We start from the raw sequence: 13,334 nt of genomic DNA on the forward strand, positions 1-13,334 counted from the left end.
GCTACTCGGAGAGGCTGAGGCAAGAGAATGGCGTGAACCCGGGAGGCGGAGCTTGCAGTGAGCCGAGATTGCGCCACTGCACTCCAGCATGGGCGACAGAGCGAGACTCCGTCTCAAAAACAACAACAAAAAAAAATTTGCTTCCTTAGTGTCTAGAAAATGTTGGAACATAGTAGACAAGTAGACACCCAGACACACAAGGTGGTATCTTAAAGACTGAGCACACAGTATCTGCTCAGTAAAGGCTGGACAACCCTTTGTTTTTTTTGTTGTTGTTGTTGTTGTTGTTTTTGAGACAAGGTCTCGCTCTGTCGCCCAGGCTGGAGTGCAGTGGCGCAATCTTGACTCACTGCAACCTCCACCACCCTGGCTCAAACGATTCTTGTGCCTCAGCCTTCCAAGTAGCTGGGATTATAGGCATGTGCCACCACACCCAGCTAATTTTTGCATTTTCAGTAGAGATGGGGTTTCACCATGTTAGCCAGGCTGGTCTCGAATTCCTGGCCTCAAGAGATCCACCTGCCCTGGCCTCCCAAAGTGTTGGGATTATAGGCGTGAGCCACTGCGCTGGGCCAAAGGTGTTTTAAAAAGAGTTTTTTGTTTGTTTGTTTGTTTTTTTGAGACAGAGTCTGGCTCTGTCGCCCAGGCTGGAGTGCAGTGGTGCGATCTCGGCTCACTGCAAGCTCCGCCTCCCGGGTTCACGCCATTCTCCTGCCTCAGCCTCCCAAGTAGCTGGGACTACAGGTGCCTGCCACCACGCCCGGCTAATTTTTTATATTTTTAGTAGAGACGGGGTTTCACCATGTTAGCCAGTATGGTCTCGATCCACTGACCTCGTGATCCGCCTGCCTTCACCTCCCAAAGTGCTGGGATTACAGGCGTGAGCCACCACACTCAGCCAAAAAGAGTTTTTATAAGGATGCTTCATGTATATGCCTTTAGAAGAGACATATATTCGAGGTCTGAGAATTCACTCAAATATTTAATTTAGAATTTATGTACAAGGTAATCTAGGTAATAAAGAGAGTACAGATCATGATTCCAGTCTCACCCCCCAACGTGCCATGATGGAATTTTAGAATCTCTGGGGTCATCTCATCTATTTCTGTCGCATTATAAACCAGGAAACTAAAATGCCAAAAGCAGAAAGACCTCCCCACATCCATAGCGAAGGAGGAGCAGAAGCTGAGACGAGAAACCAGGCCTCCCAAATCTCATTCCAACGTTTTCTTAATCCAGTTTCACAACATCATCCATATGGTCATGAAAAAACAGCAATTCAAGGGCAAGGGTTCAGGACCACATGAGTAGAGCAGGGAGGGGTGGTCGGGGAGGCTGAAAGGGACGTGAGCCTCCTGGCAAAGAGGCATGGGGAGCAGCCCCAACAACTTCAGGCCGGGGGCGGGAAGAGCATGTGGCAGGCTGGAAAGCCAGGCCAGCTCTCTCCCTCTCTTCTAAATGCATTCTTCAATTTCATGACAATTTCCAAGCCAGGAAACCAGGAAAACTGGGAGTGTAGGTGAGTCATTTGGGTACACAACAGAAGCAACATGAGATCTGGAGTCTAGTTTTGCCCATCGGGCCACTCCATCAGGATACCCATGTGGCTGCAACCTACTTACCTAGATAAATCTTAATTTTCTAATAGCAAAATAGAGGTTAAAAAAATACTTCTGGCCGGGCGCGGTGGCTCATGCCTGTAATACCAGCACTTTGGAGGCTGAGGCAGGTGGATCACCTGAGGTCAGGAGTTCAAGACCAGCCTGGCCAACATGGTGAAACCCCATCTCTACTAAAAATACAAAAAAATTAGCTGGGTGTGGTGGCAGGTGCCTGTAATCCTAGCTACTTGGGAGGCTGAGGCAGGAGAATCGCTTGAACCCAAGAGGCAGAGGTTGCAGTGAGCTGAGATCACGCCACTGCACTTCAGACTGGGTGACAGTGAGACTCCATCTCAAAAAAAAAGACAAAAAAAAAGACATTAAATGCAGATAATATGTTTTAGGATTGTGGTGAAAGCTAATGCTCCTGGCATAGTGCCTGATGTAAAGTAGGTGCTCAGTGAAGTTCAACACCCTTTCCCTGGTTCAGGCTTTGCTGTGGCCAGGAGTTGGCCCTGGGCTGGCTACTAGTCGCCTACCCCACCCTGCCTCTTTCTTTCTCACCACTAAAAAGTAGGGGTTGTTCTAAGAGCTGTTCTCTCTGTGCCCCAGAAGTGAAGACTCTGGTGCGCAACCAACCCATCTACTTAAAGGACAATGGGGAGTCCCTCTGTGGCAACTTTAGTAGCCTATGGTAAAGGCCAGCCCTCGAAGTCACTACTGGTTACAGGCTGTCATGGGAACCTCTAGAACTTGTTCAGCCTTTGGGTGAAGTAAACTTGCTGTGCCTACTCCAAACATCATCATCTCCTTCAAGGGTGATGTTATTTTTGAGGCCACCCTGTAAAAGGTCAGGTATGGCAAATAAGTGAGGAATGTCTTCCAGTCCAAAACCCTAAAACTGCTACCCATACAGTTGGCTAATAATTTGGTTTGAGCCTTTACTGGTCTACTTTGCACTTCCATTTCTCCTGAACTAGACTAAAGCCCAGGAGATCACACCTTATTCATCTTCTCCTTCCCACAGCCCCTAGCACAAGGCCCCTTTACTTAGTAGGTGCTGAGTGATTGCTTATTAAATGGAATATGGCACAGCAGGGGGGACCTTCTGGACATTCATGGCCTGCTCTCCCCAGGGCAGACAGGAAGCACAGTCTGTTGAGACTGCAGGATTGTAAAGTCAGAGGAGGCAACATTTGCTAAGCTCACAGAAGCAGCAGCACAAATGGCCAATAAACATAGGAAAAGATGTTCAACCTTATTATCTGGGAAATGCCAATTAAAAGCATAACAAAGGCCGGGCGTGGTGGCTCACGCTTGTAATCCCAGCACTTTGGGAGGCCGAGGCGGGCGGATCACGAGGTCAGGAGATCGAGACCACGATGAAACCTCGTCTCTACTAAAAATACAAAAAATTAGCCGGGCGTGGTGGCGGGCGCCTGTAGTCCCAGCTACTCGGAGAGGCTGAGGCAGGAGAATGGCGTGAACCCAGGAGGCAGAGCTTGCAGTGAGCCGAGATTGCGCCACTGCACTCCAGCCTGGGCGACAAAGTGAGACTCCGTCTCAAAAAAATAAATAAATAAATAAATAAAAAATAAAAGCATAACAAGATACTATTTTCCCACCCATTTGACTAGCAAAATATTGATGTTGGCAAAGGTCTTCTCATACCCTGTTCACAGAAGCATAAATTGGCAGTGCCCTTTTTAGAGGGCAGTTTGGCAGATGTCATAAAATGTAAAATGCACATGCCCTTCAACTAGGCCTTTTTCTTTCTAGGTATCTATCTTAGAGAAACAGATGCACAAAGAGGTATGACTAAGGATGTTCACCGCTGCAATGCTAAACAGTAAAATATCATAAACAACATAAATGGCCACCAATAACAGAATGGCTAAATAAAACCATGGGAGTCCACGTGGTGGAATATAATAGTAATTACGTGGCTAGATTGCACAGACTTATTGGAAGTCAAAAACCAAGCTGTAAAATGAAACTACAGTGTGGTTCCATTTGTGTAAAAAGAAAAGGAAAAAAAGAACCCCTGAAGCAAAATTATATATTTACACGCATACACACGGATAGAAAAAAATCATGACATACACCAAACTGATAGCATCAAGTATTTCTGGTGAAGGAATTAAATTTTCAGGCCAGGTGTGGTAGCTCATGCCTGTAATCCCAGTACTTCAGGAGGCTGAGGCAGAAGGACTGCTTGAGCCCAGGAGTTCAAGACCAGCCTGGTCAACATAAGGAAACCCCCCATCTCTACAAAAAATCTAAAAATTAGCCAAGTGTGGTGGCACATGCCTGTGGTCCCAGCTACTCAGGAGGCTTAGGTGGGAGGATCACCTGAGCCAAGAAGTTGAGGCTGCAGTGAGCCATGATCATGCCATTGCACTCCAGCCTGGCCAATGGAGCAGGACCCTGTCTCAAAATAAAACTTTGGGGTGGCAAGTTTGGGCGGACTTTTTCACAAGAATTTATTTGTGTAATACTTATGTAATTTAAAATACTTTCTAAAAAATTATAAAGTTCCTATTATATGCTAGCTCTGTGCTAGGAGCTTTAAATGTTGTGTGTCATCCACACAACTCTGAGATGAGAATTGTTCATTCATTCAGCACACTTTCACCCTGCACCTCCCACATGCCAGCCCTGGGGGCAGGGGGTGCCCAGAATGCCTGTATTGAACAAGCTTAAATGCAAAAATGGGTAGAGGCAGAAAACAAGCTGGCGAGTGCTGCTGTCATGGAGATTCAGAGTACAGCCAAGTCTATCCACAGAGGAGGAACCTCAGCTGGGGTACAGGGTAAGTGATGCCTAAGGTCCCACACCCAGTAAGTGGGACCTTACTTAAGGCAGTATTTGAACTTGCCTCCAAAGGTCGCAGTAAACAGCAGCCGACCCTTAAGGTCCATGAAGGCTCTGCTATCTGCTGGGCAGCCCTGGGCGGAGGGAGTGGGTTGTATCTGAGTGTCGCGAGGGAAGGGAGGACAGACTATGACATTCCAGCCACAGATGTTTCATTATCACTATTCAATATTATTAAGCATCTAATAAGTATAAGGATGCATGAGTCAAGGGTCCCTACCTTCAGGTTGGAAGCAGGAAAGAGACTAGATCCTAGAACAGTAGGACATGGTACCCGCTGCCTAGATGGAATTTAGAATCCGGCTGGGGTGAAGAGATTAATGAGCGAGTCATGCCATCGATGTGCTGTAACTGAGTCCTAAAACCACCAGCAGTGACACAAACTGGAGTGAGCGGCTCCCAGGCGAGATGACTGCCCAGCTACTGACCCTAGGTCTCTGTGCTCATCTGCCTTGCAGAGCTACAGGGAGGGCTAATGAAGCGAGAGGCCCTTCCTAACCCTCAAGCCCTCCGTCAGAGTGCATTTTGCTCTGAGAATTAGAAGGAAGAGGAGCTAAGGGATTGCCTTCCTTTGGGAGGAGGAACTGCCCCATCCCTGCTCTCTCCACAGCCCTGGCCAGCTCTGCCAGGCCAAGGAAGGTTCTCTTCAGCTCAGAAGCCTGGTGAGAATGGCAGGAACACAGGATGGAGGAGACTCTGGCCCCCCTTTACCCATGGAGCCTGTCCATACCAGTCCCCATGCCATCCTCCAGGTATACCTGCCAGCACCCCTGGAAAAACCACCTCGAAATCAAGTGTGTGGGCCCTTGTCATGGTGGAAATCCAAGCTCTCATGCTCCCAGAGAAGTGGTCCCACATTCACCTACCTCCCAACTGCTTAGCCAACCGCCAGGTATTCACTGGGCCTGTTCTCCCTGCCCATTGCATTAGGCCAGACAGAGGAAGACGTGATCAACACATAAGAAACAGTGAAAAATACCCTGATGAAATATGATTGAGTGCTAAGTAATATTAACAGTAAGGACAGTCTGAGTGCAGTGGCTCATGCCTGTAATTCCAGTACTTTGGGAGGCCAAAGCAGGCGCATCACTTGGGGTCAGGAGTTCGAGGCTAGCCAGGCCAACATAGCGAAACCCCATCTCTACTTAAAATATAAAAATTAGCTGGGTGTGGTGGTGCGTGCCTGTAATTCCAGCTACTGGGAAGACTGAGGCGAGGCACGAGAATTGCTTGAACCCGGGAGGTGGAGGTTGCAGTGAGCCAAAAGACTGCACCACTGCACCCCAGCCTGGGAGACAGAGTGAAACTGTCTCAAAGAAACAAACAAACCTCAGTAAGGGTTACAGGGATTCAGGGAAGGGAAGAGGTCATTGTGGACTGGAGAAATCTTGGAAACCTTCCTGGAGGAGGCAGCAGCTCTTGGCCTCAACCCTGAAGAATGGACTGGAGAAATCACAGCAGGAACGATGACAGGAAGGAAGGAAGGAAGGAGCATGGCAAGGTCCCCTCCTAGGGGACACCCTTCTATTAGAGGACTGTAGTGAAAGTGGGGTGAGTTGATTGTGGAGGTCGCAGGGTTGAAGACTTGAGAAATAGCCAGAGGGTATCTGACATGATGGGGGAGACGATGGGGAGCCATTGGAGGTTCTATGGCAGGGTGTGATCATGATTAAAACAGAGCTTAGTCCTTACAGGACTAGTAAGCAGGTGAAGGAACAGCAACAGGAGATGGAACAGACAGAAGACAACTTCCTTCCCAGCTCCAGCAGGAATTCTCACTTCAGCCTCAGGGAATGCGGAAATGTCTAATTTTCCCCATTCACTTATTTTCCATTTCTTTCATTTTGTGGCATTCTGAGTTGTCTTAAATCTTGGGGGGGGAAAACCTGGAGGGGGTAATCTGGGGTAGGCTCACTCAGTAACTGTGGTCTGACAAGGGTGGGCAAGGAGAAGGAAGTTAAGCTGGGGAGTGCGTTCCAAGGGAAGAAGCCCCCCCAGGTGGGGCACACAGCCTAGGGGAAGGGCTGGTGCAGCCTGGGGTCTGGTGGCAGCTCCTCCTTCTGGCCCTGCCCCACCTTCCAGCCACATGTCCTAGCTGCTTTCTGCCCACACCCGCTGTGCACCACCACAACAAACTCCCATTCCTGAAAAGCCCAAGTGTCTTGTGCCTCGGGAGGTATGTGCCTGCTGTATTCCTCCCTCTGAAATGCCTTCCTCACCCCTCCCCTAAATTCCAGTTCAACCGTCAAAAGCCAGAAGCCACCTCCTGCTGATGCGTGGATGACCCCAGGCAGCATTCGTCTACGCCCCGTTCAGGGCAGCTCTTTCTGCAGGTGCTATGAGCCCTCATCCTATCAAGGGAAAACTAGGAATCCTCTATGCCTCTGGTAGTCCCAGTATCTTACGTGTCACTCAGCTGTGGAGGCTTCTGGAAATCGGCTCAGTAAAGGTGCCCTGAATGAAAGGTTGCAGGCATTGCATCCTGAGATTAGGAAGTGCTGGCTGGCCCTTCAAGTGATATTGCCTGGGGAACAGCTGGAGCTGGGTCCTGAAGGCTGGGTGGTTTGTCAGGACGGGAGGTGCCTTTTTTGGGAGGAGGGTACTTGGATCTAGGAGGGTGGGTAAGGGGTTAGTGGATCAACACTAGCGGAGGGTGGGTAAGGGGTTAGTGGATCAACACTGGTGGGGGGTGGAGATCTGGGGATACAGTTAACAGCGGTTGCCACTCGAGATCAGCTGAAGGAGGTGGGGAGGAACCTGCAGGGGCCTTCGGAAGGCCCAGGGAGGCAGTTTCAGAAGGGGTCAAATGTCAGAGAGCAAAATGAGACTGAGAAAAGAGGAGAAATGTCTGTGCTGTTGTTACACCACTTAGAAAACATTACAAAAAATTAGCCAGGTGTGGTGGTGCACGCCTGTAATCACAGCTACTCGGGAGGCTGAGGCAGGAGAATCGCTTGAACGTGGGAGATGGAGGTTGCAGTGAGCTGAGATCGTGCCATTGCACTCCAGCTTGGGCAACAAGTGCGAAACTCCGTCTCAAAAAAACAAAAAACAAAAACAGGCCTGATAGGCCGGGTGCAGTGATTCACGCCTATAATCCCAGCACTTCGGGAGGCCAAGGCTGGCAGGTCACCTGAGGTCAGGAGTTCAAGACCAGCCTGACCAACATGGTGAAACCCCCATCTCTACTAAAAATACAAAAAGTTAGCCAGGTGTGTTGGCGGGTGCCTGTAATCCCAGCTACTCAGGAGGCTGAGGCAGGAGAATCGCTTGAACCCAGGAGGCAGAGGCTGCAGTGAGCCGAGATCCAGCCATTGCACTCCAGCCTGGACAACAAAAGCGAAACTCCATCTCAAAAACAAACAAACAAACTAACAAAGAAAACAGGCCTGATAGCAACAGCTACTACTCTTCAGGCTGAGGGTGACTTGGGAATCTTGAAAGCTACCTGTGTTTTCCCCATTCTTGATGCCTGCATCTAGCCCTTCCCTAACCCCACGCATAGCCCAGGAGGAGACTGTGTGACAGTCAGGGGCTGGGCCCCACATTGGAATAGGAAACCTAAATTCTAATTCCATTCTAGTCCTGTTCCCAATTCTTCATTGTGAGCTTGTGGCCAGTTATAAAACTCGGTAGCCCCAAGTCCCCTAGTCTGAAAATGAGATCAGTAGTTCTAAAACTTGTACTAGAATTCATGGAATTCTTTAATTACAGCATAGGAATAAGGAATAATGTTATTAGGAGAAAATATATTTTGTTTGGCGATCTCCACATCGCAAGTCAAGTGTACTAAAGTCTTTTAAATTAAATCAACATTTTGGTTTTTCTGTTAATGCCCACTGTTACCTTCATTGGTTGCGAGTGGGGATGCAAATGCCAAGGGTTGAAGACTTTTTTTTTTTTTTTTTAAACAGAGTCTTGCGCTGTCGCCCAGGCTGCGGTGCAGTGGCGCAATCTTGGCTCACTGCAAGCTCTGCCTCCCGGGTTAACGCCATTCTCTTGCCTCAGCCTCCCGAGTAGCTGGGACTACAGGCGCCCGCCACGATGCCCGGCTGATTTTTAGTAGAGACGGGGTTTCACCGTGTTAGCCAGGATGGTCTCGATCTCCTGACCTCGTGATCTGCCCACCTTGGCCTCCCAAAGTGCTGGGATTACAGGCGTGAGCCACCGCGCCCGGCTGGGTTGAAGACTTAATAGTAAATCTTTTGATAATTGCTGGAGCCAGGTGATGGCAATGAGAGGTTGTTACACTACTCTCTGCTTCTGCATATGTTAGAAAATGTTCATGAGTTTTACAAAATCTGTTTTGTTTTTTGAGATGGAGTCTCGTTCTGTCACCCAGGCTGGAGTGCAGTGGCACAATCTTGGCTCACTGCAACCTCCGCTTCCTGGGTTCCAGCGATTCTTCTGCCTCAGCCTCCCAAGTAGCTGGGATTACAGGTGCCCGCCACTACGCCCAGCTAATTTTTGTATTTGTAGTAGAGATGGGGTTTCAACATGTTGGCCAGGCTGGTCTCAAACTCCTGACCTCAGGTGATCCACCGGCCTCGACCTCCCGAAGTGCTGGGGTTACAGGTGTGAGCCACTGCGTCCAGCCAAAAAAGTCTTTTTAAATTTTAGTAGAGACCTAAAATTGAGAAAATGTATCTATGATCTAAATTTTCCCGGGAGTTGAGGAAAGAACCCTTTTTTCACTGTAACTGAGGGCAGGCCTCCATACTGCTTCTTCAAGGGAGCAGAGTTTGAGAATCACGGAATTTCTGAAAGTTCTTCCAGGTCCTGAAAGTCATAATCTAAGCTTCTTGCCCCAGGGCTAAATGAGAACAGAAACACTTTCCCTCACAGAACCAGGAGCTAAAAAGGAAAGCCCCTGTTTCCAGGTTGCAGGGAACTCAGGAGTGCAGCGACTGACTTGGAGAGAAGAGCCCCATTCCTGAATTTCCACCCCAAACACAACATTCCACGCGTAGGGGTAAGTGCCTCTCCTCCCAGACCTCAGACAGGCTGCCCTTTCTCCAGGCTCTTCCGGGAAAGTAATTTCTGCTTTCCTGGAGCTCAGAGGAAAAGAAAACAATCAAGCAGCCAGAACCCCCACCCTGTTCTGCACTTTCTCTTTTTTGTATTTTTTTTGAGACAGAGTTTTGCTCTTGTTGTCCAGGCTGGAGTGCAGTGGTGTGATCTCAGCTCACTGCAACCTTCACCTCCTGGGTTCAAGTGATTCTCCTGCCTCAGTCTCCCGAGTAGCTGGGATTACAGGCGCCTGCCACCACGCCCGGCTAATTTTTTGTCTTTTTAGTAGAGATGGGATTTTGCCATGTTGGGCAGACTGGTCTCGAACTCCTGACCTTAGGTGATCCGCCCGCCTCAGCCTCCCAAAGTGCTGGGATTACAGGCATGAGCCACCACGCCTGGTAATTTTTTTGTATTTTTGGTAGAGACAGGGTTTCGCCAAACTAGCCAGGCTGGTCTCGAACTCCTGACCTCCTTACAGCTTTCCCAAGTGCTGAGATTACAGGTGTGAGCCACCACGCCTGGCCTCTGTTCTGCACTTTCTCTAGAGAAAGTTCTCACACAAAGGCGAACCGACGAACAGGGCCGCCTTCCTCTGGAGGCTTGGGGTAAAGACGAAATGAGAGCTGAGTTCACGTGAAGTGCCCCACGTGGTGGCAGTTTCCTCTCTTTTCCTGTGCAGCTAGGTCACCACCCACTTCTCTTTGTACCCGGTTCTCTACTAATCAAACATACAAGACAGCTAAAAAATTGCACGTGGCGAGTTGATTTCTCTCCTCAGTCTTTCAGCCTCCATTTTCTCACCTCTCTGCATGGCAGAAGCCCTCCATGGGCTGTTCCCACCTCCCCGACCCCCACAGAAGCTTCTCTAAAAAGTCACCAGCTCCTTTCCAAGTTGTCCAATGCCATGGGCATGTCTCAGTGAATTCAGCTTTCCCTAGGGCTGGGCAGCCACCCTCCAGGAAAACTCCGTGCTTCCCCAGACACCGTTCTGTCCTGCTTTCTCCCTCGGTCCCCGCTGCCTGCCACTCCTCCTCTCCATGTGGCCCAGAAATGTCAGGGTTTTCATGGACATGTTCTGAGACTCTGTCTCTCCTCCCTCTCCCCTTGCTGAGCCCTTAAGTTCCCATGGATTTAAATGCCAGGGTTCTGCTCTCAACTCCCACCTCTGTCGCCCGTACTTCCCTACAGCCCAGACTCCAGGCACCTGGCATCTCACACGGAGCCCTCAATTCCCACCTGTCCCAAACCTCATCCTCCCCTGGGTCTTCCCATCTGAGCAAATGGCACAACCATCACCAGGTGTTCAGGCCAGACCCCTGGGAGTCCTCCTTGAGTCCATCAGTTCCCCTCCCCTCCGGTCCATCAGCAAGCCCTAGCGATTCTAGCTCCAAAATACACCCCAAAGCTCTTCTCTGTCTCCACTGCTGCCTCTCAAATCCACATCACATCCTTCCTGTGCACAGTAAACCTTCTATGGCTGCCCAGTACTGTCAGAAGTAAGCCAGCTTTTGGGGAGATCCTGCAGAGCGCCCTGATGTGTGGAGCCCCGCCTGCCTCTCCGGCTGCATCTGGCCCTTTCTCCTTTGCCATTTCACCCTGGCATACAGTTTGCCAAACAAGTCAAGGCCTTGCTGGTGCTGTTTCCTCTGCCTAGAACACTCTCCCTGACCCCACTCCTCACAGAGCCGGCTCTTCAGTTCCTTCAGACCTTAACTGAAATGCCACTTCCTCCAAGAAGCCTGTCTTGACCACCCCAACTAAAGCAGGCCTCTGCTATCTTCTATTTCAGCCCCTTGTTTCCTTATGTTCTGCCTGTCTCCGCCATCCGAATGTCAACTCCATGAGGGCAGGAACCGTATACGCCCAGGGCCTAGTACACAGCCGGGTATACAGTAGGTGTTCAATAAGCATCTGCTGAAGGGGCAGATGAACCAGTCATCACTGCCTAGAGATTAAGCGGCTCCCAGTAAGTTCTAAGGGTTAGCCTGAAGGGGAAACTGAGGCCCATCACTTCTGGTTTTCCAGTTCTGCAGGACAGGCTGGGGCCCAGGCCAGAAGGCACCTCACCTCCCTTTTCCAGCGTGCCAGCCACTCGTCCCGCTTGCGCTTGCTGATGTAGTAGGGGTCCCCCGCCTGGAAGGTGTGCCTCGGCATGGGCCGCTGACGGAGGCTGGACTCCCAGCCCAAGCCACCCCGCAGCCGGCCCCGGGAGCCCTAGGACAGAGAGACAGACATTAGGGCATTAGGGTGGGCACTGACAGACCCACCAAGGAGGCACTCGCCTCAAACACAATGTGGACACTGGCTCCTGGCCAGAGAGGGCACCCCTGGGAGTGCTGGGCAGGCCCCGTGTGGGCTGGAGGAGCGAGGGGCATGTGTGGGGGGGGGGGGGGGGAACATGGACACAGCCACAGGCCACGAAGGGAGGTGTCTGGCCTCTGGAGGGGGATGAGCCGGCTGCCTTGTTGGGGGACTTCCAACCTCCACACCCACTTCCTCTCCTTCCCACAGAGGGATGTGTAAAGAAGGAGGAGGGGCCCACCCTCCGCCCCCTCACACACACTCGCCACCCGTGTCCTTCTTCTAGAATCAGGATCCACAGAGCCCCTGGGGGTGGAACACTTGCCTCCATTTTCATGGACTCGATGTTGGTCTCCTTCTGTTCTTTGCCTGTGGAGAGGGAAGAACAAAGGGACCAGTTCGTTGGTCGGCAGAATTACTGGAGTGGCTCACAGGCCCCACCTTGTGCCTGGGGTCCCTGCCACAGGGGATGGGGGTCCTCTGGCCGTTCAGTTGTTCATGTGTTAAATATGATGGCCCACCACATGCCAGGCACAGTGCTGACCCTGAGGACCCAGCAGGGCCTAGGGCAGAGAAAGAACTCGGGCAGGGGCAGGCCTTGAGGCCCAGGCAAGAGGGAACACGAGGAAATTCAGAGCTGGGTTTCTGGCCTGTCAACTCTGTCTCAGGTACACAGAAGGGGACTAAAAATACCCCCATTCTGCTGCTCCCAGTCAAGAGACCTCCTTCCCCAGAGGAGGAGCAGGAAGGCAGAGGGGGTGCGGAAGGCGGAGGGGGTGCAGGAAGGCCTGAGCCAGAGGGCCAGCCTGAGCGGCCTCCCTGGCCCTGCAAGGGAGTGTTTGCAAAGAGGCCTTCTGGGCATAAGGGCATGTACTGGGGGGCGGTGGGTACCGGGCCAACTGGAACAAGACCCCGGTGAAGCAACTTCCTCTCTACGAGACTCAGTTTCCTCATCTGGAAAATAAGGATGCTGGATGCGATTTCCAAGGTCCGCCTGCAGGTCCAAATATGATGATTCTATTACTAATCTCATTCTCCCTCCCTCCACTCCCTGCCCCATGCTAAGGCCCCTGAGCTCAGCCTTTAATCTAGAAGACTTGAGTTTGGATTCCAGTGTGACCTCCGTAACCTCTCCTGGCCTGTTTTCCCACTGAATCAAGGTAGACAAATGTTCTAAAATCATTAGGTTATGGTGAGCATTAAGTGCCTACTGTGGGGCCTGGCATACTGTAGGTGCTCAATACATGTTAGTGTGGTTCTCCTTCCCTAAGGATTCATTTCCTCTACTGGGCCCTGATTCCAGGTAACGGCAGGGAAGTCTCAACTTCCCTATTGAGACCCTGCCCTCTCCCTGTGCTTCTCCAGGCCCCCAGCATGAGGGGAGCCGCGCTCCTACCAGGCATCCCCCTGCACTCCCCACCAGGTCCTCACCACCCTTTCCAGGCACCCCTTCCAGGCCCAGCGCCCCGGAGGCTGCGGGGCTGGCTGATTCTGCCTCCCGGAGCTTCTTGCTGGAGGTGGGGAAGTGAGCCCTCCTTCCACCTG

General features: G+C 51.1%; 1 protein-coding gene across 3 annotated transcripts in view; it reads right to left on the reverse strand.

Annotated features, from left to right (window-relative positions):
• Positions 1–13,334, reverse strand: part of DNMT3A (DNA methyltransferase 3 alpha) — a 115,219-nt gene that overhangs the window by 36,217 nt on the left and 65,668 nt on the right. For 2 of the 3 annotated variants that reach the window (XM_032172415.2, XM_032172421.2), the window contains 2 exons: positions 12,115–12,158; positions 11,556–11,702 (listed from right to left, as the gene is read on the reverse strand). In XM_032172415.2, the coding sequence (XP_032028306.1) occupies positions 11,556–11,702; positions 12,115–12,158 (191 nt within the window). Of the gene's footprint in view, positions 1–11,555; positions 11,703–12,114; positions 12,159–12,680; positions 12,744–13,334 lie in introns of all 3 variants that reach the window. The other variant, XM_058426148.1, reaches the window with a different exon arrangement.

Source organism: Hylobates moloch, unplaced genomic scaffold (genome assembly GCF_009828535.3).
Source record: "Hylobates moloch isolate HMO894 unplaced genomic scaffold, HMol_V3 SCAFFOLD_13, whole genome shotgun sequence".
In the NCBI taxonomy this organism is placed as follows: domain Eukaryota; kingdom Metazoa; phylum Chordata; class Mammalia; order Primates; family Hylobatidae; genus Hylobates; species Hylobates moloch.